This window comes from Sceloporus occidentalis, unplaced genomic scaffold (assembly GCF_023333645.1).
Source record: "Sceloporus occidentalis isolate IW3139 unplaced genomic scaffold, rSceOcc1.0.p SCAF_9, whole genome shotgun sequence".
In the NCBI taxonomy this organism is placed as follows: domain Eukaryota; kingdom Metazoa; phylum Chordata; class Lepidosauria; order Squamata; family Phrynosomatidae; genus Sceloporus; species Sceloporus occidentalis.
The window spans coordinates 122138-148374 of record NW_028316989.1 but is presented as its reverse complement, the minus strand read 5'-3'; the positions used below and the strand labels follow the sequence as shown (position 1 = coordinate 148374).

Sequence of the window (26237 nt, the reverse complement as noted above, 5' to 3'; positions counted from 1 at the left end):
ACAAGCCCCATAAGGAGCAGCTGAGTAGCAGCACGCTTCGTCAGGGAAAGAAATGGCCGAGAGGTGATATAATCGTCCTTAACCGTCGAAAGGGCTGCCATCACACGGAAGAGGAGACAGACTGTCCTCTGCTGCTCCAGAGACAAGGACATGAACAACGGACTCAGTGCCAAGAAAGCAGACACCAACTAAACCTGAGCGGGAAATGTCCCAAGCTCTACAGCGGTGGAACAGACGCCCTCAAAGGGTGCCATGCTCTCCTTTGTTGGGCTTTTTTGAAAACAGAGGTTGAATGGACACTCCGCCGCCACCTCCGCCGCCGTCTACCCCCCACCTGTGTGTCCCTTCCCATGTCTGCGGTAATCCTGTTCTTTCTTAAACATGGGTCTTTCTTTCTCTGTGGTTGGGCTTCTCCCAAGACGTGACAGAGCTACTGCCTTCCCCTTTCCTTCCCTATTTGTGCAGATCTTCCTCTTCCTCATCTGACGTCTGCCGCATCAGCACACTGAGCCTGTGGCTCCACTTTGGCAGCAGGCAGAAACAGAGGGGTTTGAGTGCCCCCTTTTTCCTAACAAAGCATGGCAAGGCTTCTCAGTCACATGGCAGTGGCATTGGGAGGTGGCCAGCTCAGTCCAAGCCTCCATCGTGCCATGCATTCAGCCTCTCACTTCAGGTCCCTCTGTAGCTGCCTGCACCAGACGCCCTGGGAAGAGCGGCAGGAACACCAGCACAGCCATTGCAAACAAGGGGCACAGTTTCCAGACCCCCATCCTAACCCCAGGCCTTCCCCAACAGCTCAGGTCCACCATGGCGGTTTTGGGAACCCTAAGGGCAAGTCTGGCTCTGAAAGGGGGCACTACCTGGGGCTAAAACATCTCAGGAGCTGCACCAGTCCAGCCTCCAAGCAGCATGGCTAGGGGACCTGCAAGGCCCTGACTGGGCACATGGGTCCCAGGGAGCCCCTTTGGAGGCCCAGCCCTGCGCCCAAGGGCCTGCCCCCTCCCTCCCTCCCTCCCTCCCTCCCTCAATCCCCATGTGGCCCCAGATGTGCTTTCTGTGCATCCCCTTTGGAGGGGCTTTTCTCAGCCAGCCCTCTCCTCTCCTTTCCTCGCCTCCTCCATCATCCGGCTTGGCTTTGCCTTGGCGAAGGGGCAAGTCGTGGCTTTAGCGTTCCACAGCTCACTCTTTCTTCCCTTCTCCTTCAAAATGAAAGATCATTTCAACTCTGAATTACATTAGCATGGCATTTTTATAGTAAATTACCTGCACTCAGCAGCCTGAAAAGAAACAGAACACTTTCAGCTCTGCAGATTATGGGAACATATAAATATTGGAGGCAGCGGGAAGAGGTTGGCGACAGAGAGATGATGGTATATAATGACTGTTTATTAATTTGGTATTACAACCAATTTTTGAGGCAAAGGTTATATTTGCAGCCTGCCAGATCCAGAGACATCCATGGAATAGATTCAGCTTCCATTCAGCTCTTTGGTGGTGAGAGAAACCTCAAGGGCAAATTCCACCTTCGAGAGCATCTTTTCCCTTCATCCTTCCATACAATAATGCTAATAATAAAAACAGAGATACTATATGTAAAAATGCAATCCACCTTGTCTAAAATGCAATCCCAGACAAAAGTAAACATCACCAATAAAAGGAAGCTAAGACCATCTCACAGTCCTCTAAATACAAAAACTTTGGCTGAGCATGACTGGAGTGCATGCGCACACTTCCACGCCAGATCCAAACCCTTCCGTCCTTCTAACCTCACAGGCCTTTCTTTTTCTCCAGTCATGGCCACCGATGCCACTTGGCTGCCCAAGAAGCGGAACCACCGCAGAAGGGACCCATCATATGGAGGCAGGAATGGAAAAGCAGCGGGACTGGGAGCCTAGTGCACAACAGTCACAAAAGGGAGGCAAGGCAGCAGCATGATGGACATGCCTTCATGTTAAGCTTCTGCTTTTATAGCCTTGTGTGATGAAGCCCTAAGTTTCTGGTCTCTGCCATGTCCTTTCTCTCTGTTCTTGGAGGAGGATAGTTCAGGCTGTTCCATCTAAAGAAGGGATTTCTCTAATAAACATTCTTCCTGTTGAGGCATCTGAAACCTATTTATAAACGTCACCTGCCTGGCCCAATTCTGGGTCATCGAAGGGGGGACTTGTCACAATTTCGCAAGCCCTCTTTATGCAAATTCAAATGAGCTGCCGGTGGAAGAAAGCCCAGGATGAGAAGAGAGGAAAAGGCCCTCCTGAGGGGCAGGAAGTGGGCAATGACGCCACTGCCCAGAAATCCCTCTTGCTTCACAGGGCTGCGGCCAGTGGCCGGGTGACCAGGACCGTGTGCCCCAGAGCCCTGACATCCCCCCCCATCTTCCCAGAGCCGCAGGGAGGCCCCCAGTGCCCACTTCCCATTTTGTTAGAAGGCGGCCTGCGTTCCACGAAGGACATGGCTCATTCGGGAAAGCCAAGCCAGCCCCTTCCTCCGTGGGGTGAAAAGAGCAAACGCAGATGCTTGAGACCCACTGCTGGCACTGCCCTCCCACCCGTCAGAGGCCAGAGGGGTTGCCCACCCAGCCTGAAGGATCAGGGTGCCAGTTGTGAGATTAACCCCTCCCCCCAAGGAAGAGTTGCAGGTTAAGAGGATCAACAGAAGCTCCATCGTTCACAAGGGCACCACAGACACACTCACGGTCCCCATTCAGAAGGGGCTGGGCTGGGCTTCTGGTAGCCTCTAGCCAGTGCAAGGGTGCCTCTTCCCTGACTCCTGGCCTGGTGGCACTGCCCACTGCCAGGGCTCCCACTTTGGGAACAGCAGATTCTCCCAGTTCCATGCATGGCATCAAGCAGCCCATGGCAGCAGTTCCCGGAAGGTGGCACTTAGGGAGGCTCAGCCCCACCTCGCCCCATAAAATACAAGCCTGGCGGGCATTGCCTTTGACAGGGGAGTATTCCTTCTGGGCATCTTTCAAAGGGGCCTTACCTGTGTATTCCTGCATGGCAGGGGGTTGAACTAGATGGCCCTTGGGGGTCCTTTCCAACTCTTTAGGATTCCCTCCTTCAGCCTCTTCAAAGCATTCCATTAAACTAAAGAAGAACATTTTCAAAATGGTGCAGACCGCCCCTTTTGCTTTCCTTTAGGAAAAAAATGCAAGATATTGTTGGCCCCTATAGAGTAACTAAACAGCAAGCCATTGAAGAAGCATAGCAATCATCATCACCATCACCATCATCATCGTCATCGTCACCATCACTGCCACCCACCACAGAAAAGAAGTGCCCCTCATTCATCTTGATTCCCAATGGAGGTTTTGCTAACTTCCAACTTCCTCTCTCCCTCCAATGGCACATTCGGCTTCTTTTCTGAGTGCCAAGAAAGCCCAAAGGGAGCAGGGGGAACCCAAGGTTTGCAGAAGCCCCCAAAACATTGGAGGAAAAAGATCATCTCAGGAGACAGCCCCTGAGCTTCCTGTGCGACCCTAAAGCAGTGGGTGTCTCTGGGGGCTGGGGGAGCATCCCAGAAGAGTGCATCGGGGGAGCTTTCTGGAAGAGTGTCCCAGGCATTCCCTTGGCACAGACCCAGGGCTGGCTTATGAGCACCCCAAGAGTCCTAATTTGGGGGGGGGGGGAATGGGGTGATGATAACAATACTAATAATACCCTTAGACAGTGCCACTGCCTCGCATGCCAAGCTCCTCTGGACTTCCGGAGCCAAAAAGGGCACAGCCCTCCTTCCTCCCCAGTCAGGGGGCTCCCAAAATGTGCCTCCTAGACCCACCCCAGCTACACCAGAAAGCAAACCCACACCATTTTGGGGAGTAGTTTCCCCAGGGTCATTTCATCTGGGATTCGCTCACTTCTGCTTCAGATTGATGACCAACAAAAATTTGGTGTTTTCACAATCTGCCTGTTCTGCAACACAACCACATCCCATTCTTTAAGTGGGGAAGCGGCTGTGTTTTCACGGCTTGTGAAATCTGCAGGTGCCAAAGGGAAGTTGTGATGGCGGCGATGCCCCGCCTGCCGCAGGACGCATAAAAGAGTCCCAAGGGCACCACAGGGGCCATCTGCGCCGACGCCAACAAGGACGAGGAGGGGACCAAACCTGGGGGTCAGAGAGTAAGCCTCTTTCCTGGAAAGCCAAGCCCTTCAGAAAAGGTACAGATCTGCACTGGATTGTGGGTGTTGGTGGGTGTGCATGTGCATTGCATACTTGCAGAGTTGGGTGTATGGCTGCCTTATTCAATTCTAGCCAAGCATCCCTAGAAGACTTAATTTAGAGGACCCACAGAGAGGCATCTTGCTGAGTGCTTTGCTGTGAAACCTCCAGGACGTGTTCACGATTCAGTAGCCAAGTGTCCCACTTGAAGGGAATCTTGCCTTGGAAAGAGGATTCAGAGCCCTCTTCTTTTTCAGAAGGCCATGGAAGAGGAGGGAGGGCCACTGTGTTTGGGGCCTAAGGGACCCCCGCTTCCGCCTCCCACTAATGGACAAGAGTGGCTTGGTCTGAGCCGCTTGGAGTGAGGGCCTCCTTTGAGCCAGGAACTCTAGGCCCACTAAGGGCCCAGGGGCTTTGCTGACCAAACCCATCCAAGCACACCTCCGTTAACAATGCCCCCGAGGAAGAGGTTCCTTCTTAAAAGGCCTTTTTATGCCTGCCCTGAGCTGGGAGGAACAGCAAAACAGAGAAGGAAGGAGAGACCAAACTGTATTTTAAAAAGTGTCGCTCAATGGGCTTGGCTGCCAAAACAGAAATCATAAGAAAAGGGGGGTCTGGAAAGACAAAGTCATCCCTGGACACACTCTGGAAGAAGCCATCAAGTGGTCTCTAAAACTCCAAAATGTTTTGGTTTACTTCTGCAAGGATTCCTTGACCAGCTTCTTTCATTTCTCCACCCCACGCTTTAAGAGCTATCCAAGGCATGGATCCTTCTCCTCAAAATAGGTTCAGCACCTTGGATAGTCCCTTGGAAGCTATCAAAACCTGGCCTAGACCCACTGCCTACTGACTGGGAGCCAGAGCCGGTTCTCTCAGGCCGGCTGTCCTCACCCCGCAGGAGGGAACGGCTGGGAAATCTCGTTTGCCTGACGCCCCTTTCCGTATTTTGCTTCCCAGTCAAGGAGAAAGCCATGGCGAGGGTCCCCGAGTGCCAAGACGAGACGATGGACTTCTGCAGGTAAGCCAAGGGGCACGGACCCCTGCCCACGTCCCCTGAGGGCTGCCACACTCTTCTGCACAGACCCTCCCAACATAGCCTCTCAGTTGGCAGGGAGCCCTGGTCCACCTTGGCCCAGCTCTCAGGCTGGATGCGGAACAGAAATGCCAGCGGTTGTCTGAACAGCCTGCCCAGGAAGGGAACAGGACCGGAGCTTTTGCCAACAGCTCTCCAGAGTCATTGATCCCACCATCCCCTGATTCCCTTTTGGGGGGCATGTCTGGGGTGGGACTTGCTGGGTCTCAGCCCTCCTGGAAAAGTGGATTGAGAAGGTGCTTGGATCTTAGGAAGCTGCTTTATTAAAAGTAACTCATCAGGTTTCTCATGGCAAACCTACCAAAAGTAGTTTGTTGCCATTACCATTCCTTCTTGTAGCACTCTTTTGTACCTAAGCTCATTTTTAAGCACAAAGTACTGCTGCCTTTTGCACTAAGAGGACCTTCTGAACCCTCTCCAGGGGCTGCCCCTGTTGAAGGGGCCCATGAATTGGAACAGGAGGGGGGCTGAGGCATGGCTCTTTGGGCACAGATCCCCCTCCTCCAGGAGGAAATGGAGCCATCCGCATGCCAGCCAAGGCCTGGTGCCCCCCTCCCCCAGATATTTGGCTGCAGCTCCCACCCATGGCAGCCTGTGGTTATAGGATGGAGGGGAGTCAGTTTGCCCATTCTTAGGGAATAGAGCCTTCTGACACAAACTAGCATGTTGGCATTCCTTTACCCAATCTGCCCACTTGTAAGCAACACTCACTTCCAGCTGTTCCTACCTTGAAGGAGCTGTCGTCCATTATTTGGAAATGCCCTGCTGCCAGTGTGCCATGTGGCTGCCAGTGTGGCAAAAGAGCCCTCAGGACGGCCCTCCTGCAGCCGCCTGAGTCGTCCTCTGGCCTCCCTTCCTGACTGTTGCTCCTCTTGCTTCTTGGTTGCAGCATGAACGAGATCGAATTCTACGCAGGGGACCATACTGGCTCCAGCAAGGTGAGACCCCTCCACCTCACTCTTTTCCCTCAAAAGCGACCGGCAGGGCTTCTCTTGGTGGGAGGCTGGCACAGCACCTGTGCTGGCAAGTGGGCACCAAAGAGGATACAAATAAATTATTATTATTATTATTATTATTATTATTATTATTAGGCTGCTGGTGGTTAGAGGGCTGGGTCCTTGGGGAAGGAGTTCCTCCTCCTGGCCTCTGGGACAAAGGGCTCCCTGGGGGAGCAGACCCCCAAGGGATCCCCCAGTATTGACGCAAGACCCACTGGCCAGGGCTGGCAAAACCCACCTGGACCCAAGCGGCCTTTCCTGGGGGAGCCCAGTGTAGGGGGACGGCTGTCCAAGTGGAGCTCCGGGGCTTATCAGAGAGCCTCAGCCAGTTCCTGTTCTGCCCACAGCATCCCTTCCCCGAAGAGCGGAACCACCCCGTCTGTCACCCTCCTGAGGCCTGCGAGCTGGACATCCAGGTCAAGATCAGCAAGAGCATTTCGGCCAAGGGCTTCCAGAAGGCTGCGGTCCTTGTGGTTGCCATTGGGAGGATGAGGAAGAACTCAGCAGCCAGGCTTTTCAGCGATGAAGACCTGATGGACATCTTAAGCACCGTCTTAGGTAGAGTACGGCGCACCAGCCAAACGCGGGAAAGGCCTCGCCCAGCTTTTTCTGTAACCAAGGAAGCACAAAGCCTGCTCTCCCAATTGGTGTCCTTCCATTACGGATGGACCAAGCACAAGCACTGTGCCGACTGACGCTTTCCCACGATCACACTCACTCTGGCAGCAAATCTTGGTGTGCAGGAGCAATCCATGCCCAGGTGCAAATGCTGCCCCACACACACACAGGAGCAGCAGTGGCAGAGGCATGATACCACCCTGCATATTGTCATCATGGGGGAAAGCTCCATGGGGCTCCCATCCGTCCGTCCATCCATCCATCCTTTCTCCTGGTAGCCTGGTAGTTTCAACCTGGAAAACACTGGGAGAAAGGCTCTCCTTCAGCCCATCCAAATGCAAGCAGCGTAAACAGCCTTGCAGAGAAGGACGGACATTCAAAGTGCCAGTGTGAGGCAAGTACAGCCCCCCCTTAGAGGTGGTCATTTCACGGCCCCATCTCCCCACCCCGACCAGGGGGCTCCAGGAGGACCTTTAGGGCTCCAGGAGGCTTTAGTTGGGGAACAGAGAGATGCCCAGAGCCCTTGGGTAGAAGAGGACTCAGGGAGGAGGAGGCAGCCACCACCATCATCTTCTTCATCCTGTTCTTCCTCCCCTCCATCATTTACCAAATAGGTTTTCTGGGTGAGAGGGTCCGGCTTCCGTGGGGAAATGGGGGAAGAGACCGCCTGCCCTTTCCCTCAAGAATGGAGCTGACCCCGGAGTTTATTTGTCTTCTTCAGAACCCGTCGACTTTAACACCTGTGGCATTACGCACGCAACCCACTCCGCCTACCAGTTCTCGGAGGACGTCTGCTGTGGCATCCAGGACATTGCCCAGAAGTCCCTCGTCCTGCAAGAGGCACCAACGGAGCTGGTGGCCCTCCACCTCCAGGGGCCCAACATCAGCCACGCAGGTAATGCCCAGGGCCCCCAGGGCCCCTCTCTCATGGGCCAGTCCCAGCCCACACAAAAGAGGGCCAGCCTGCCACTCGGGACCCATTTGCTCTACGGAACCATTGCCTTTTCTCATGGCAAAAGAAATAGGGAGCAGTGGGAGAAAGAAGCGGCTTTCTCCTTGCCTCTCCTTCCAGAGGGAGACGGGGGGGGGGGGTAAAAGTGTGCCTTTTGCCAAAGGGGCATTTCCAGTGAAACAAAAGGCACGCTTTTACAACCAGGAAGAGGACAGAAGTGCTTCAACTGCATACAGAGAAGCAAGACGAAGGCCGTTTCCCCCCCCCCACTCTCTCGCTGCCCCTCGACTTTCCTTTGTCATGTGATAAGGCTCTAATTGTCATGGCTCCATCCTATGGAATCCTGGGAAATGCAGTCCAGGCAGGGGCACTGAGAATCCTCAGCCAGAGTACAAGGGGCCCAATGGACTACAAAGCCCAGGGTTCCAGAGGAGGGGACCATGGCGCTATGGCTGTGCAGTGGGAAAGGACCCCTGGCCCTGGCCACCTGGAGAGGGAACTGCTCCCTCCAGTCTGTGACGGACCTCCCTTCCTTCCCCGTCTCTTGCAGTGAGGCTAAAGATGTCCGTCTACCGGCCCAAGAGGGAGGCAGGCACTGACAAGACCCCCGTTGCCCTGAACATCAAAGGGAAGAAGCTCTACTTGTCTTGTGTGCTGAAGGGGGGCCAGCCTGTCCTGCAGCTGGAGGTGAGCCACCTTCTCTGGCCTTGTTTCGAAATGAGGCTCCAGGGAAGCCGCTTGGGACGCCCCACGGAGCACCCACCACTTTTTGGGTGGTGGATGGCTGGTGAGGAATCCCTCCCCAAGAGAGGTGCCAGGGCCCCTGCGGCCTTCCTCTGCCACGCGGAGCCTGTTCTTCCAATGCCCTTTGTGCTGCTGAGCTCTTGGAAGGACAGGAGGGTGGCTGCAGTGGGGCAAAGCGCCAGGGCCTCTTGTTTAGCTGGGAGGGGGCTCTGGAGGGGCTGGTTTGGGGCCACCTTTGGCTCCTCTGCACCGTCACCTTGGAAGCAAGAAAGGATCCAGCCCATCTGACCATCCCTAGAGAGGAGAAGGGCTGCCGGGGTCTTCCAGAAAAAGAGCAGGCAATTCGGAAACCAGGGCTGGGGAAGTGGGAAGAGGTTGGGCCCATTTCCTTTCCGAAGCAGGAAGAGGGTGCTTCAGGCACATGGCCCCACGTGGCTGCCTGGCTCCGAGGGTCCCTTGGGGCGCCTGGGCTCGGCCAATGGGAGAGGGAAGGTCAGTGGCAGGCCTGCCCCGCAGGGAGAGCGCCGCTGACCCCGGCGTGCCTGGCTTCATCCTTTGCAGGAGGCCTCCCTCCAGGGCAACCTGGACCCCTCTGCGCTGGGCCGCTTCCTCTTCTTCCGCCTCTCCCGCGGGGGACACACGCGCTTCGAGTCGGCCGCCTTCCCCGACTGGTTCATCTGCACCTCCCAGCGGAGCAACCAGGCCGTGGGCCTCACCAACCGCACCGGCCAGGCCCTCATCGTGGACTACGACCTGACGGACTAGGCCTCTGGGGGGCTGCCCATGGCCCCGGCCCCCGACCTTCCTCCTCGGCTGAAGGGGCAGAAGCGCCTGGCGCTGCCAGCAGCCAGGGAAGGAGAGGCAGAGGCCTCTGAGACTGAGAGACTGGCCGGGCTCCTCTGGCCAGGCCCTGATGGAGGAGCCCTGGCAGAACTGTCCTTGTTATTTATTGATGTCTGTTGATATTTAATGCCAGTATTTATTGATAACTTAATCGCCTGAGCGAAAGAATAAAGGATGAATTGACAAACGCAGCTGAGCGAGTGAGTGCCAACTGGGAAGGGAGCCCCTCTTCTGCCCCTGTGACCCCAACGGCCTTGGCCTGGTCCCACCTCTCCCTCGGGGTCCCTGGGGGAGGAGCTACAGCCCCGCCCCGCCCCCGAGGCCTCCCCACGTGACTCCGCCAACGGACTACGGCTCCCGTCGGCCCCCGCTCCCTCCCCGTCTGGCCACGCCCCCGGGCCCCGATTGGCCCTTTCGAACAAGGTGTGGGCGTGTGAAGGATGGCTGCGGAGAGGCGGAGAGCGCGGCGAGGGCGCCCCGGGGCATGTGCAGAGAGAGGGCGATGGGGGCGGCGGTCCCTGCCCCGCTCCCCCGGGCCCCTCGGGCGCCTCTCTTGCGGCGGAACGGAGGAGCAGGAGGCGGATGCTGGAGGAGTATCTGGCCGCCAAGAAAGGAAGGTGAGCTGGGAACGAGGCGCAAGGCTATGGAATTCTGGGAGTTGGAGTTTGTTGTGGGCCCAGAGCGGAGCATACTCCAACTCCCAGAATTCCATAGCCTTGAGCCAGGAAAGAGTGAAAGTGGTGCAAAACCGGGTTATTTCTCCAGTGCGAATGCAGTCAGGGCCCCGTTGAAGGAGAGGGCCAGCCGGCCACCGGACTCAGCAAGCACCGGACCAGGAGCAGCCCTCCGCCGGGGGACGATGGGACCTCCAGCGCAGACCCCCTCAGGCCCCGCTCCCTGCACTGACAGCAAGGGCCAGAAGAACGCCCCTGGAGCCCCCAAAGCAGTGGCCCCCCACAAAGGCCCCCCTGGAAGGCCCGGCAGCAGAGGACCGTCCGGGAAGCCTGGCCAGCGGGAAGGGGCCACGGGGCCCAGCCATGCCCACCGCAGGAAGCAGGCCGCAGGCCAGAAGGAGAACGCCAGGGTGGCCCCCGATCAGAAGAGGATGGCGGCCACATTGGACCCCCTGCCCGCCCCTCAGAGCCCTGCAAAGGAGGGCAGGCCGGCCCTGGGAAGCAGGGCCCACAGGGGCAGCCAAGCACGGCCGAGACGGGCCCCTGCCCCACAGACCCTGGCCAGACCCAGGGAACCGGCCCCCCGTGGCTCAGTGGGGCCCTTCCCAGCGCCCAACCGGCCCACGGACGTCTCCAGAACAGCCGTCAAAGGCCCCGATCCCAGCAGGACCCAACGATCTGGAGCCTCCAGTGGTCTTCTGGTTGGAAGAGGGGCCCCCTGGGCAAGGGGCGGCTCAGGGGGCCCTCCGAAAGGACGGCCCCAGCAACAGCAGCCGGGAGGGAGGCAGCCCAGGACCCCAAAGGGCTCTCCTGCCAGGGGCCACCCCATAGCGCAGAGCAGGAGCACAGCAGGGAGCAGGCAGCACGGCCCAGGGTTTGAGCAGCTGCCAAGAGCCCCCCAGGCAAAGCCAGGGCCCCAGTCTCTGCAGGCCATGCAGCCCCTCCGGGCAGGGGCTCCCCAAGAGGCAGAAGGGGCTCCCTGAAATCCAGGCAGGCGGCCGTGGGTCCAGGCCAAGCACTCAAGACCCCTTCTGCTCAGGATCGGAGGCAAGTACTGCCTAGCGCAGGCTGCGTTTGCCCCTCCAGTCTGCTGTCTTGCCCTGAGCCTTCTGGGGAGGCAGGAAGGAGAGCGGAGCCCATGGCAGCCCCTGCGGTTGGCAAAAGCTGGGTGGCCCTTTGCCAGGTGGCGTCCCCACTGGCTCCTCTCCATCAGGTGAATTGTCCCAGGATTCCCCTCTGCAAAGACCTTCTTTCCGAAGGTGGGGTCTCTGGGGTGCGCTGGAGAGGTCAGGGTCAGACCCATTTCCATGAGAAGCATCCAGAAGGAGCAGACACTGTGGTGACAATGTGCCTTTCTCTCCTTAGGAAGCTTCTAGAGGCATGGCTGGCATCCCGAGGCAAATGCTACAAGCGGCCCCCCATGGCCCTTTCTGCTGCAAAGCCCCCAAAGCGTGGAAAGGCCAGCCTGACCCACTCTTTCAGGGGTCCCATGGAGGAGGAGAGGAAGGAGCAGCTCCATGTGGCCAGCGAGATCACGCGCACCTTGACAGAGTGCCGGAAGATGGTAGAAGAGGTAGGCACAACCAGGGCGGGAGTCCATCTCACTGCGTGGGGTTTCTGGGCTATGGGTCAGAACAGGTACAAAGGGAGGGAGGGAGGGTTGCTGCAGACCAGTTTGCCTTGCCCTGTTTCTCTCCCAGAGGAGTCTAGGTTCCTCCAACCGCAGGCAGAGCAGGGAGGGCAGAAGAAGGGCATCTGTGCCACACCAACATCAAGGCCATCTTTGGGTTTCAGCATCATGTGGTGTCCTCTGAAAGCACTGCAGGGGTCTTCTTAGTGCCAGGCACAAGGGACAGTTGCCACCTGCAATCCCTGGCACACAGGAAGCTTCTCCCAAGGACCCCAGCAGGGCCTGGGAGACTGGACAGGTTGAGAGGTGCCATCGCTCCTCCAGAGTAACAGTGTGAGGGAGACAATGTCACAGTCCCAGTCAAAATAGTGGCATTGTGAGGAGAAGGGTGGAGATGGAGAGTCCTGGGAACCAGGGTGGCTTTTTGGCATTGGACCAAGAGGAGAGTGAGCCCTGTGAGTAACAGGGCAGCCTTGGACTATGCCAAAAATGAGAGCGAGAGAGGCGTAAAAAGTCAGGCCCTGGGTCCAAGTGAGCGGGGCTGACCTTCCCAATGGGCCGTCCTTCTTTGGTGGCAGCTATCTTGCAGCCAACGCGGGAAGCCCCATGTGTCCTCACCCCTTGGGCTTTCACATCCACTCCCTCCCTGCTCTCTTTCCTCAGGGTTTTCCTCTGGAGGAGCTCCTTGCTCTGGTCTCCCGCATCCCTAAAGTGGAGAGGTTTGCCCAGTTCTGGATCTGCAAGGCAAAGCTACAGGCGCAGCAAGGCCCCTTGGATGTGGCAGGGCGCTACGAAGCGGCTGTCCGTGCTGGGGCTGTGGTATGTGGCAGCCTTTCTGGCAGGCCCCATGTGCCCAAGATGTGACTGTGGGGCGGTCAGTCCTGGCTCAGCATGGTGTCTTAGTGCAGGGAGGGCCACATGGAGAAGGTGCAGTCCTTGGCAAGCAGCGAAGGCGCAGGATCATCCCAGCTCTCTCGCTCTCGCTCTCTCTCACACACAGACACACACAGGAAAATGAAGGATCTCCTCTCCTGAGGCCAGCTGTCTGGACAGGGAACTTTTCCACCTCACTTCATCCCTTCTGGTAGTGAGGTTTTCCAAGCAAAAGGGTGGGAATGAAGCACAGGAGCTGCTGCACCAACCTGGAGCTGCCAGGTGCCAGCTTGTACTTCTCCCTCTTATTGCAGCCGCTGCAGGAGCTGCGGAATGCCATCTCAAGTATTTTGAAGACTGCCAGCGAGCCAGCTGGGGGTGAGCGAGTCAGAGCTTTGGCTGAGGCCTCCCCGCCCCCAAGACGAAATAACCTCTGACTTGTTGGTTTTGGGGGCTTTTCCGCTCTGCCAGATGTCTTCCAGAAGCAGTTCCCTTCCTGCTCTCCCTTCTGCCTCTGCAGCCCAACCTGACCACACCAGTGTTCTCCCAGAAGAGGAAGAGGCAGGGGCTGTTTCCCGGCGCTTCTGCCATGAAGGCCTGCCCTGGCCTCAGCTCCTCTCAGCCATCAAGTTCCAGATCCTTCCACTGCCCAGGTGAGACACATACCCACTGTTCCACTCTTGGCCCTCTTTCCTCCCAGTGAGTGAGTGGAGGGTCTGGAGGGGCCAGCTCCCTCTCTGGTGCCCCTCGGCTGCTTTCTGAATTTGTGTGGTGCCAGGTGCTCTCAGGCCTCAGTAGGAAGTGGGCCATTGGTTCTGCTGCTGGCAGCTCTGAGCGGTTTGTGGAAGGAGAAGAGAGGACTCTGATTCCCCGTTGCGTCAGCAGCAAAGGCGAAAGGAAGTGCGGGGCAGGAGAAAGATGGGCAGAGCAGGGCTTGATCTGAGCTGAGTCTTCATCTAGCAAAATTCTCCCTTTTTGGACCAAGAAGTTGAGGTTTTCTGTGCAGAGGAACCCAGGAGAATGGTTCAAAAATGAAGACCAAGTGGCTTTGCACAAGGGAAGTGCGTATGTGAGAGGGAGAGGTGGAAAGGGATGGGTCTCTCTCACGCTGGGTCTGTTCCCCTTTGTTTGGTGCCTTTCAGAGCAAAAGAGCAGAGCGCACAGCCAGAGGTGAGGCTCCTGACCCCTGTGAGGCACTCCCTGCGCATAGAGAGCGCTGCTGCCAACTACCCACAGATGCTGAAAGACCATGACCTCGTGGTTTCCTCCCTTGAGGAAATTATGGCTACAGACCACAGGAGCCAGTTCGTCTTCCGTAACAATGAAGCTTTGCCTGGCAGAGTGGAGGTAGCCAGCTTTCTGACTGGACTTGCCACCCCAGCCAAATGGCCACGATGAAAGTGTTGCCACCCTGAGGAGGGGCCCCTGCGCGCTTGTTTTCCCAAGCACATTTTTTCCTCCTATGTACATAGACTGGAACCATATAATTATTCTATAAATCCCATTTTGGAACATGGCCATCTTTATTTCTGTTTCAGCAAGGAAGAAAACCTTTCTACTGTGGATAGTTTGGGAAATTTCTCCTGGGGGGAGGGTGGGGGGTGGCAAGTGAAAGGTGGGGCTGAACCCCGACACTCATGGAGACACGGTTCCTGTGGGAACGGGAGGGGCATCGCTTTCTCTCCCTGGGTCCTGCCAGAAAGTAGATGCCAGGGAAGAAAGCAAGCAGGGGAGGGGGAGGCTGCCTTTGGGGTCCTGCAGAGCTGGCCCATCTCCTGGTCCCCTTCCTTCAGTGGTAGGGCAAAAGCCAAGCCCTAGCTGGCACTGGGACATATGCCCTGCTCAGCGTGGCACATGGGGTGACCTCTGGGGAGATGTTTGGGAAAGGAGGGAAAGCTTTGAGCAGATAGCTGGGTGGCACCCTACTCCTTGCTGACTCCCCCCCCCCAGACATTTCCGCTTCCCTCCTTCCCCCTCTCCTCAGTTCTGGCTGGGGGGGGGCTGACCGTGCACCCCCTGGCTACACTGGCAGGGTTCCCAGGGGCCCAATGGAACCAGAGATACCCCTTTGCTGTGCCCAGAGAGGAGAGATGCCCTCCAACACAACTCCAGGCCCAGAACCACCTCTCAGCTGCTCCACGTTTGGCAGGAGAGGCTTCTGGAGCCCCTGCAGAAAAGCGTGTGACCGGTGGGCTTTGGACTACTCTACAAGGGCTGGCTGGGCTGGCCCTCCTTCCACTGGTGCCTGAGAAGAGAGGCCTGGCCTGGGATGCAAGCAGGGAGGTGCCTTGTCTATGCTGCCACCTCCTCCCTCACCCCCAGGCAGCTGAGGTCTAGCCCCATCATCCTCCATTTGAAGAGTTTCCTTCTGTATCATGGGGAATGAATGGTGGTGATGAATTAGTTCTCTTGTTTCTCCTCGTAGTTGTTGGTTTTTTGACAAGTGCTTCGGAGTTCCTGCAGGAAAAGAAATCTTTCAGGCAGAAGTGGGATTCTGTGGCCCTGTAATGTAAACAGACTGCAGTATCCATCATCCCCCTCCCCCATTTCCGTAGTTCAACCCCAACCCACAGCCACCTCTTCAAAAATGCCTTGTTTTCACCCCACAGGAGATTGCTACCTGCCTCTTACCACCCACTTACTTTCCCCTGCGAGGAAGACGACCTGGCGCCCTTCCTTGGGACTCAGGCCAGTCCCTGGTCCTCACAGGCATTTGGGCAAGAAGCATTTGGAAAGCAGGGGCAAAGGGGGGGCTGGGGTTGGGGTGGAGAAGAGGCGCCACTGTGACTCACCTGCAGCTGGACTTGGTGCCCTGGAAGGAAGCCACCCACAGTGAGGTCCAGCCGCACGTGCTCCACAGTTGACTCATGGGGCATCTGGGAGGAAGCAAGCGGATGGATGAAGAGGCAGGTTGGCACCAGGCTCCCCATGGGAGCAAAGGAGGGGCACAGCACCCTCTAGGGACCCTGTGAAACCCTTGGCCTCTGCCTTCTTCCCAGCGAGAGGAAGGCCACTGCTGCCGCTGCCACCATCCTGTGCTGGGGGGGGGGGGGGTTCGAGGGCCCTGCCCCAATTTGCCACAGCACAGAAGGTCTTCCCCCCCCCCCCCCCGGCCACCCCCTTGCCTTTGCCTTTGCCTGTGTACCAGGGTGGGAGGTGCGCGGAAGAGGTAGCTGAAAGGGTAATAGAGGAAGTTGACGAAGGAGGCAGCATAGAGGTCAGCATAGCGGGTCAGCTGGCTGGCGAAGAGGGTCTGGCGGGAGCCACAGCGGAAGAGGCTGCCCATCTTGCCGTAGCACATGTCCGTCTCATGGGTGACTTTCTGCCAGAAAGGGAGGGGCCCATTTAGCTGGCTGCCCCCCAGATATGTCCATTGCCCCCTGGGGGGGGCTGGCACAGAGTTCAAGGGGAGGGGGCCCAGGAGGAGAAGGAGATCCCAGACCAGGGGGCGGGGGGGGGGGGGGAAGGTAGAGCGGACAGACCTGGATCTGCTTTTTGAGGGCACTGATGTCCGGCCGCTCATTGCTCCCACTGTCCAGGTATCTGGGGGAAGCAGAGGAGAGGTATGAGGTCAGTCCACATGGATTGTGCCAATGCCACCCAGCCACCTTCGCCCCCTATGCATTGATGGGTGCCAGGATGTTGTTGCTGACCCCCTTTCTCCTTCACGCCAGCCAGACAGCCCCCCAAAAGCTCAGAGCTGTGACTGGAGACGGTGAAGGGCTTGGCCCAGGACCCTTCAGCCAGAGGTGGGCACAAGGGAGCCCCTGTCCTCCTTGGTCTCTGCTGGATAAAGCCCAGCGCAAGCCAGCAAGAGCAAAGGCACCCATCTCCACCCTCCCACTCCTGCTGGTTCCCTGGTTGCAAATGAGCCCACGGCTGCCTCCCCTCTTGGCTGGATGGGGACTCCTTGTGGGCAGGAGTCAGCCTCACTCACTGGTACAGATCAGCCAGGAAGACATCCAGACTCCGCAGCTCCTCAAAGAGTTCTGCAAGCAAGAAGAGATCGGGAAGCCTTTGATGGGTGGGGATGGCGGGGGGGCACTGCCACCTTCTCTGCTCCTAAGAAAGGGGTGCCAACATTATCTCCCCCCCACACACACACCTGTATGGTTAGCTGAGCTCCCTGGCGCTCATGATCTGGACTCTTACCAAGAATGCCCAGTCCCCAGCATGCCAGGGGATTGGAGGACTTGGGGCCCTTTGGCCAGGGCTGCCCAGGTGCCACCTGATGCCCTGCTGACAGAGGACTTTCGAAACTGAAACCCTGATGGTGAAGCCACTATGTCGTCCCACCCAACCTCCATTCCAGCTCTCACCGCTTTTCTCGGTCCAGACTTGCAGCTCCTTTGCCAACTCTGGCACCACCAGGAAGGTGCGCCAGCCCTGCCGCTTCTTGGACTTGAGGATGTCCCCAAATATGTGGTCCCCGATGTAGAGGATATCCTTCCCCTTCACCCCCAGGAGGTCACACACCATGTCCGAGGAGCCTGAAGGAAAAGTGGAGCAGCCGCCGGATGGACAGCCCCGTTGGCTCACAGACCGAGAGACCCTGCAAGGGGTCATGTGCCTACCCCACATAGGCTATAGATGGGAGGGAGCCCAAGCCAGTTTTCTTACCTCCAGAATAGACTGTGCAGTGCTGAAGAGGCCCCGTGTAGGTCCCAATCCGTAGCTTGCCTGTGTCCTGAAATCAAAGACGGGGTAGCAGGGTAGGTAGAGGAGGAGTACCCTGAACAGACCTCAGAAATGCTGTGCTTCGCTCCTGGCAATAGGCCCTGGAAGAGCATCACAGCCACAAACGAGGGAAGTGCCCCATGCCAATGGGCCCCAGAACTGGAAAGGAGCCACAGCTATGGGTAGAGGAAGCACCACACTGCAGCTCTCTTCATGCCCAAGTGATTATCTCACCCACTCCTGCCCAGTTGTGGGGAGGGGTCACTGCTGTCAGCCACTCCCTCGGCTCCTGAAAGCCCCAAGGGGCACTTCATGGGGACCACTGGGCTTCCCCACTGTTTCCAGGTTCATCAGGGAGAGGGGTTTTCTGTACACACACACACACACGCACACGCACACACACTCCTGACACTTACAGTGTTGACCTGGCGCAGGACCGTCCCCTCCGCAAAAAAGAGCGGCTTGCGAGTGTCCACCACGATGAGGTCGAAATAGGAGCGCCAGGGTCGCTGCAGGCAGGGATCCTCCTGCGAAGGGGGGGGCAGTCTGTCAGGGATGATGGGAGTTGTAGCTCTTCACCTCTGGCTCTAACTCACCACCTTGTTATGCAGCGGTGCTGACCAGCTTTGGTCAGTGGTTAATGCTTTTCTTCCAAAGCAGCAGAGTTTCAGAGAATAGGCTGAAGACCCTGACAAACTCTCCAAGCCTTCTCACTCTTCTTCCTCAGAAGTCTCCAAACTTCTCCAGGATCCTGCTGGCTCTTGTATCTTCACTCAAGACACCAGACAACTCAGTAGTCTTATATAAAAGATCTACTTGATTCTACTATATACAAATACTATATGCCCTACAAATCACAATCTCTACAATCTCCAATATCTCCAAACTACTCCAACTACCCACAAAATACATTGGCAAACATAGCAATTATTATAGCCATTGTTAATCACCACCCACTAGTCAGTTTCCACCCAGTGAGCGTGTACATTCATTTTGATTGGTTCACATAGTTCAACCCATACTTATCATTTCACCTTGTACACTTAATGAATCTCAGGTGTTTCCAATTGTACATTCTATAATTCTGTCCTTGACATTCAGGACTTCTAAATTACATTAGCTTTTTCACCTGTGTATCTTCTTAATTGTTCTTGCTTAGTCACTGTGACTTTCACATACATGTTTTATTTCTTCTACTGTATGTCCCATGTTGCATTTTCCTTAACACAGTCAGTCCAACCCAGGCCAGAAAAATGGAACTGGGGTGTGGAAGCCCTCAGTTCCAGGCTCAGCTCTTCCACCAATACACACCAGCCTGTCTCTGTCCCCTCGGTCTCCCAATCGCCTGTGCCCAGGTCACCATTCTGGTCCAAGCACAGAGCCCACTGCCCTGCTTGCTTGTCTCAGGAAGCCCACTGGCCACAGCCCCCCCCCCCCCCCGCATGCACACAACCCATGGACTCACTGTCCCTTCTTTGCTGAAGTCAAACAAGTAGGTCATGATGGCCTGCAAAGAGAGAAAATCAAGGAGGTCCCAAAGGCCTTTGAGCCAAGGAAGGTACCAGGGGAGGGGAACAGGGCTGGCTTTGCCCACTTGGTAACCCCTGTGCCCTCCAGGGTGATCCTTGGGGCAGCTCCCTAGAAAGGAGGGCCCTGGTGTCACCCCCCGGCTGCCTCCTCCTCCTCCGGCTCTGAGGGATCAGACATGCCCACCGCTTGGGTTGAGGGGCGGAAGGCTGACTTACATCTGTGTAGTTGTAGTCACTGTTGGTGGCCAGGAAGACTTTGCCAGCCTCCTTCATGCGGCTCAGGAGCAGTGGGATCCGTGCCTGTGGGGCGGAGGGTCCCCGAGGGCTGATCAGGATCCAGAGCCAAAACTGGCCCCAGCACCCACCTTTCCCTTGCCCCACAGTGGCCTAGTCAAGACCCACAAGGCAACGGGGAGGAACCGTGTGGTGGCCCTTCAGAGGTTGCTGCATTGCATGTCCCAGCAGCTCCCAGCCAGTGAAGAATGCTAGGAGTTGCAGTCCAGCAGAAGAGCCATGCAGGGAGTGGGCTCCCCCTCCTGCCCCCCAACCCCTGGCCTCACTCACATCTTTCACCACATACTTCTCCAGATCCTGCAGTGTCTTCTTCTTCAGGCAGCCCTGCGGAGGAAAGGAGCAGTGGGTGGGGAGGGGCACTGGTAGACCCCCAAAAGGACTCACCACCATCACCAGTGACTGGCCCACCCACCCTCCAGCCACGGGCCTGCCCTGCCCCCGGCCCTCACAGAGAGATGGACATGGTCCATGGCTTCCCGGACATCCTGGAAGATGCTGCGGAAGGACATGAAGAGGTTGCCGTGTTTGTAGCCGGTCTCACAGCTGGGTGACCAATAGGCGGGAGAAGAAGAGGAGACTGGGGTCAGTGGGGCCAGAGGACCCAGGCTGAGGCTCTGAGGCCACCCTCTCCCCATCTGCCCAGGAAGGGGAAGGGGAAGGGGCACACTCACTTCACATATCTGGGGCAGTTGGTGAAGAAATCCACCAGGCAGGCAAAGAGGTAGGTCTCTGGGGTGGAGAGAGAAAGAGGTGAGTGGAGGGACCATGGGGCAGTGGGGGAGGGAGAAGCTGTCTAAGGACCTGGGGGGGGGGGGGATGCAATGGGGTGACCTTTGTACCACTGAGCTGCAAACTCTTCTCCTCACGATCAATGGGGGGAGAGGGGATAATGGATGGGAAGGCCCTCTACACGCGCTTCCTGGCTCTCTCTCCTTGCTATGACCACATCACCTGGCAGCTCCACTCCCTGCCCTGATGCGCAAAAGGGAAATATAGCATCATGACATCCTAGACTTGGAAGGCACCCCCAGGGGCCATCCAGCTTGGTCTGAACCGCCTTGTGTTGCTTAGCTTTCCATGCCACCTTCAGAAATCAAAGGGGAGGAAGGGATGCAGCGAGGGCAGTGTCTTGGCAGCATGGCTTGGGGGGTGGCCCCCTTGCCTTTCCCCTTTCTGCGTACCTGTGAGGTTGAACAGGGTGTTCAGAATATGGAATCGCTTTGTGTCGTCCCTCTGGATGAACTTGTTTGGATAGGAATTCCTGATTTCAGCCCTGAAAGTAGGGAAGCGATGCCTTAAGGGGAGGGGGCTTCTTGGGGCAGCCTTCCAGACCCAATCCTACCAAAGCACCTTCTCTCTCCCACAAGTGGAAGAACCAGCAGCAGCAGCCTCCTCCTCCTCCTTCTCTGGTGATGCTGCAGCAGGGATGGGTCAGGGCCTCCAGAGGAGGATGAGGGGCTCAGCCCAGGAGCAGCCCCCAACTCCTCTCCCCTGCGATGGGGCTCTGGCCCCTCTGCCACTTGCCAATTGTAGGGCCCAACAGGGTGGGAAAGCGCCCCATGCCCTCTCCCCACCCACTGCCTGGGGCCTAAAGCTGAGCAGCTGAACCCCTCAGGATGGGAGCAATGGCAGGGGGGCTTGCCAGGCACAATGCTAGCTGCCAACATCATGGGCTGAGGCAATGCCCCAGAGGAAAGGGAGGGAGCCAGCAGTCTGGCCCTCTTTTCTCAATCCAAGCCCCTGGGGAGCACATACACATACTCCCACAGAGGGCCTGCACTCCTGCGCGAACCATTACCTCTGCAAGGCAAGAGAGCCCCTTCCCAGGGCAGCCCCCTCCCCTCCCCTCCTGGGGCTGCTGCTCCTGGCCAGGAAGAAGTTCCACTGGGGAAGCAGCCTGATCTGCTTGCAGCAGGGCAGGTGGAGAGGACAGAAGAGTGACCTCCCTCCCCCTTGATATTGTCAACCAAAGTGTGTGGGGCTGGACCAGGACTTTTGGCTTCCACCCCAGGGCCAGTGCTAGAGTCGAGGGGGGGTGACCACATGCTCAAGGGCCACAGCTGCCATGAGGGCCACAGGCAGGAGAAGGAGGGCCACTTACCGAGGGGGAACAGCTGGCCACTTCCACCCACCTGTCCCCACAGCAGTGGACCCAGAGGCAACGGACTGCATCGGCTAGCAGCCCTTGCAACAGGGAGGGCTCACTTGCCAGCCCTGGCATGCCTGCTGGGTGCTGCATTTCTTTGCAAACAGTGGGGGGGGGGTGCATTGGGAGTCTTCCAGAGGCACCCTCCTGCCAGGTGGAAGGGGCAGGGGAGGAAGACCCCCTGACCAGTACTGATCCTTTCAGGAAGCGGAAGCCGTGGGCACAGACCAGCAGGTTCCCGTGGGAGTCCACCTTCAGCAGGTTCCCGTGAAGGGCATCGAAGACCAGGCCCCTGAGGAGAGGAGGGGGCTTGAGAGGCTGCAGGGACCCCCCCCCCCACATCCCCACAGGGCATTCCTCACCCCACCATGGCCTTGGCCCTGGCCCTCTGCGGCCAGCCAACCCAAGGCCCTTGCCTACCTGGTGGGGAAGGCTGGGTCGTACTTGTAGGCCAGGATCTCATGGGGGTACCCAATGGAGACCAAGCGCTCCAGCAGCAGCTCAAAGGCCAGCTCCTCGTAGTCGGGGGACTTGTACACTGCGGGGGGGGGCAGAGACCTCGTCAGTGCAGCGGCCCCTTCCCACAATGCCCTTTAGCCACACACACACAGACAGATACATTGGGGCCAATGGGTAGATGCGTGGCTTATCGCGTGGCTGGCCATCTGCCCAGGAGGGCAAGGAGGGTTGCGTACAGAAATACAGGTTTCTGCAGAAGGATATGCCTTGGACTCTGTGGTTTCCATCAGAAGGAGGAAGGGGAAAGGCCGAGAATGGCCTCTAGACACACACACACACACACACATTTGGGAGCTATGGGGCCAGAGACAGGAGGGGTCCCCCAAAGCTTGCCCCCCCCGCCTGCCCTCGGCCCCTCCCTGCCTGCCACTGCTTTAGCCAAAGGGGAAGAAGGTCCCTGGGGATTTGGGGGGGCCCTGCGGTGAGAGGGGCAGTCGTGTGGGGCGGGGGCGGGGGGGTTCTGCCCCGACTCCAAAATAGGGGCCCACCCCCCGCCCCTGGGTCTCTGGCCCCACCAAGGAGCAGCTCCCTTCTGGGCTGCTGTGGGGCTCCCCCAAAGTGCCTCCCCTCCGTGGCCTTTGCTTTTGGGCCCAAAGGATGGGGCGGGGGGGCACTGCTTGGGGAAGGAGCAGAGCCTTAGGAGCCCCCCAAGGCAAGGCAAGGCAGCCTGCCCCAAGGGCCCGGGGGCCCCTGGGGGCCCTTCCCTCTCTCACTGGCCAGAGTGTAGTCCATGTCGAAGCCGAAGCAGCTGATCTTCTCCAGCGCCAGGCTCCGGTTGACGAAGATCCTGAGGAAGAGGAGGAGGAGGAGGATGAAGGGGCTCTGCCTCCAGGGCCTCGGCCGGCCTCCTCCCAACCTGCAGCCCCGGCGGGGCCCTTACCGCTGGTGGGGCTGCTCCCTGCTGGCCGGGCCCCGGGGGCCTTCCTCCGCCAGACTAGAGCCCCGAGGGTCCATGGCCGCGGCGCCCTTGGCTTCGCTCTCCCTCCCGGGGGATGAGGGTGAGGATGAGGGTGGTGACGGGGCCGCCGCCGTCCTGGGGGTGGGGGGGGGGGTGGAGGGGCGCCGGGGGGCAGGCGGTGGGGCGGGAGCAGGAGGGAGGGAGGCAGGGAGGGAGGGGCGAGGCTGCAGCCCCCTCTGCCCCAGGCCTCCCGGCTGACCCACCGGGCCGGGCCCTGGCCCCTGGAAGGAAGGTCCTCTCCCCCGAGGGGCTCCTCCTCCTCCTCCTCCTCCCGGGGGCTGCCCCACTGCGCCCCATGGGCTTCGGGGGGGCCCTGCTTCGTGGGGCCCGTGGCGCCCTTGGACCTTGGGCCCTTCGCCCGCCCTCCTCCGCCCCGCAGAAGGCAAACAAGGGGCGGCGCTGCCCTCGAGGCCTTGGCCTCCGTCCGGGGCCTCGGCTGCCCTCAGGAGAGCCCCTCCGAGCGCCAGCCTCGGCCAAGGGCTCTGAGCCAAGGCCGGGGCCAGGCAGGACAGGCTCCGAGGGCAGCAGCCTCCCTCCGCTGGCGGGGGCTGGGCCTTGGTCCTCCAGCCGAGGAAAGCGGCCCAGAGGGGGAGGGCCCCCCCGCGAAGGCTCCTGCGCCCCACCGAGAAGGGAAGGAGGCAGGGCAGCCCCAGGCCCAGCAGCATGCTCCCAGCCTCGGAGGCCCCTCGTCCTCTTTCCCCGCAGAGGAGGCCGTGGAAAGGCCCTCGGGTGGCCCTCGGGGGAGAGGGGGTCCCATGGCTTGAATGGAAGGGAGGCAGGGGCTGGTGGAGGAGGGCTGCCTTTGCCTCCCTCTGAGGCCGAGGGAGTGGCACCTCCTGCCCAAGGGCCCTTATGCTCCATGATGCCCGTGACAAAGTCCACAAGGAGCCATACCTTTGGGGGGCAACTCCAAAGCACACCATGCAGACCCCCAGAGCTCCACTGGCTTCTTCAGGCGGGAAAGAATGGTGGAGGGGGGGTGGCCACCCAGGAGAGCCCCAGGCCCCGAAGGGCTTCACAGTCCCAGCCTCTTCCCCAGGGCTGCCCCGAGGACTGCCTCCTCTGCCCCTGGCACTGTGGGCCTGGCTGCCCTCCTCCTCCTCCTCCTCCCTGGATCTCAGGCCCACTCTTCTTCTCAGGAAACTCTCCAAGGGATGGAAGCCCACCTCAGACCGGACCTGGAGCCTCTTCCACCCGCCAGGGCCCCAAATGAAAGAGCAGGCCCGGCCCCGCCATCAGTGGGGCCAAAGGCTAGCCCTCTGGAAGCAGCCCCAGAGCCACCAGGCCCCGCTGGCCATGTTTGCTTTCTGGAGGGCAAACATTGCGAACGAAAGAGCGCCGTCCTGGCAGATCATGCCAACAGCCCCGCGGGGCTGGCCTCCCTCGGCTGCTCTGCCCGCACTCCCCCTGAAGAGCCCCTTCTCTCGGCTTCTGAGCCACACAAGCACCTTCGGTTTAAACAAAGTATGCTTAAATATCAAAGGCTCTCAACCTTTAGGCCAGGGGTAGGCAACCCTTTTGAGCCGGGGCGGGTTGCTGTCCCTCAGACAACTGGGGGCCCAAGCCAAAAAATAAGTAATTAAATAATTATTAAAAACTTAAATAAATAAATAAACCGGGACAAATGTAGGACAACATTTTCAAATGGTTGACGCTTTTTTTAAAAAGTGGAGGACACGCAAAAAAAGTTGCTGATTTTTAAATGTTAATATAAATGCATGTTTCTGAGGCATCTATAGACAATTGCCCCCCTTGCCCTGAGCGCGAGAGGCCAAAGGCCCCGGCGGCAATCGGGGGCAGGATTGGGCTGGGGCCGGTCCCAAGGCTTCGCCGGGCCACATCCAGCCCGCAGGTCGCAGGTTGCCTACCCCTGCTTTAGACAAAGGCGGGGGGACCCCACCAAGTCACCAAAGGCACAAGGCATCCCTCTGGAAACGCGCTGTGCTTCCCCTCTGGGACCAAGGGGAGGGGGCCCCCCTGGGGATAACTGGGGAGACCCCCAAGCAGTGCCTCAGCGCCATCAAGGGCCCCGGCCTCCCCACCGGCACCGATCCCACGCGGGTGCCAGGCGGTGTGCACAGCCACAGCCCCACCGGCCGCTCTGGAGGGCACCCAGAGGGTGGGAGGCCAGTGAGGGGCCAAGGGTCACCCTCCGGCCCTGGTGCAAACCTTCTGGACAAACCTCTCTGGCCTCTTCCCACCCGAAGACCATCCCCAGCAACGCGCCCAAAGGGGCACTTTCAGGACAACCTTCTTCCCAATGCCTTTCCTGCTGCGTTTCAGCCAAAATACAACCTATGGCTATAAATGTACTGTCTGCCTTGCCAAGGGGAGAAGCCAGGCAGTTACAGCTACCAAACGGATTGCTCTGGCATATTAAAAATGAGCCCATGACGTCCTCATGTGCGTCTATGCCAATCTGCGGCCACCAACGACCTTGATGCAGCCCACAAGAAGCCAGCCGCAGAGGCAGCGGGCCAAGGAGGCAAGCAAGCGCCAGGAACGGGCAACCGGGGCCCCTGCGCCACCCAAGCGGCCCCTGGCCCTTCCAGTGTCAGAATCCACCTTCAGTTAAGTATTCAGGGTGTCTTCTGCCAGATAGATAGATGGATAGATAGATGGTAAATAGATGGATAGATAGATGGATAGTCGTTAGGCACTCGTGGTGTTTGGGCAGATAGATAGATGGCCAGATAGAGAGTGACATGGATAGATAAATGACGAGATAGATAGATAGAGGGATAGATAGATTGATAGACAAATAGATAGATAGATAGATAGATAGATAGATAGATAGATAGATAGAGGGATAAATAGAGAGATGAATAGACAAACCGACAGACAGTCAGACAAGCAGACAAGCAGACAGACAGATAGATGGATAGAAGAATAAACCGATGAATAGATAGATAGATAGATAGATAGATAGATAGATAGATAGATAGATAGATAGATAGATAACCAAACGGGCAGCAACGTTGGAACGAGTGGGGAAGGGTTCCATGGGGGACGAGCCGGATGGTCACGTAGGACATGGCAGCAGGTAAATTATGAGGGGCTATTGGGCATCTGAGGCCAATCTGGTATACAGCCTTAGATCTCTGCGCCATAGGAAAAGCCAGGAACCAAATGGTCAAAAAACCCCTCCTTACTTTACAGATCAAAGAAAGGGTTTCTACATCAAAGGGAAAGGTGCTGGGAAACAACTCAATGGGAGGGGTTGGAGGGAATCTTAAGGTTCTGATTTCATTCTGAGTCTTCAGTTTTGGCAAAGACGTGGCAAGAATACTTTGTTCCAGTTCTATCAATAAATTTTCTGTTTCATCTGAAGTTTGTTGTGGATCTTTGGCCAGAGTATTTCCAGAGTCTCACAGTTTGCCAAAACTCCACACAAAATGACGACCAGGGAATCTCCGCCACCCGGAAAGGTGCCAGCCGCTTCAGGAGGGATCTCGGAGTGGGAGAAATCTCTCGAGGGCGCTGAGCAGCGGGGAGCCAGACCCAAGCAAATGGGCGAGGGAGGCGGACTAC

General features: G+C 58.0%; 3 protein-coding genes and 1 long non-coding RNA gene across 7 annotated transcripts; 2 read left to right on the top strand and 2 right to left on the bottom strand.

The window, feature by feature from the left end:
• Positions 1-1368: 1368 nt before the first annotated feature.
• LOC149306615 (uncharacterized) lies at positions 1369-6672 on the bottom strand. The gene is made up of 4 exons (XR_016282317.1): positions 6488-6672; positions 5979-6266; positions 2983-3134; positions 1369-1565 (listed from the first exon to the last, which is right to left on the bottom strand). It is a non-coding gene; the product is annotated as an uncharacterized LOC149306615 (long non-coding RNA).
• On the top strand, positions 4098-9588 carry IL1B (interleukin 1 beta). Its single transcript, XM_089538078.1, has 7 exons — positions 4098-4157; positions 5116-5176; positions 6141-6189; positions 6597-6807; positions 7589-7762; positions 8370-8506; positions 9125-9588. Exons 2-7 carry the CDS (start codon positions 5130-5132, stop codon positions 9326-9328), a joined length of 822 nt encoding a protein of 273 aa, XP_089394204.1. The 5' UTR covers positions 4098-4157; positions 5116-5129; the 3' UTR covers positions 9329-9588.
• Positions 9589-9837: 249 nt separating this feature from the next.
• On the top strand, positions 9838-14099 carry CKAP2L (cytoskeleton associated protein 2L). The gene is made up of 6 exons (XM_089539198.1): positions 9838-10023; positions 11446-11653; positions 12374-12529; positions 12898-12961; positions 13104-13236; positions 13726-14099. The coding sequence occupies exons 1-6, from the start codon at positions 9989-9991 to the stop codon at positions 13979-13981; spliced, it is 852 nt and encodes a 283-aa protein (XP_089395324.1). The 5' UTR covers positions 9838-9988; the 3' UTR covers positions 13982-14099.
• Positions 14088-24279, bottom strand: LOC149306612 (cytosolic purine 5'-nucleotidase-like). Of its 4 annotated transcripts, XM_089539196.1 has the most exons (19): positions 23873-24279; positions 23601-23655; positions 22462-22535; positions 21650-21767; positions 21427-21521; positions 20265-20357; positions 19755-19812; positions 19533-19626; positions 19354-19407; positions 19006-19089; positions 18726-18767; positions 17677-17787; positions 17204-17270; positions 16903-17073; positions 16521-16572; positions 16066-16126; positions 15729-15905; positions 15376-15459; positions 14088-15040 (listed from the first exon to the last, which is right to left on the bottom strand). In XM_089539196.1, exons 2-19 carry the CDS (start codon positions 23627-23629, stop codon positions 14984-14986), a joined length of 1521 nt encoding a protein of 506 aa, XP_089395322.1. In that variant the 5' UTR covers positions 23630-23655; positions 23873-24279; the 3' UTR covers positions 14088-14983. The 4 variants fall into 4 exon arrangements, with proteins under 4 accessions (XP_089395322.1, XP_089395321.1, XP_089395319.1 ...); XM_089539195.1 differs by lacking the exon at positions 23873-24279 and having other exon boundaries at positions 23601-23666; XM_089539193.1 differs by lacking the exons at positions 23601-23655; positions 23873-24279 and adding an exon at positions 22629-22771.
• Between the last annotated feature and the right edge of the window lie 1958 nt (positions 24280-26237).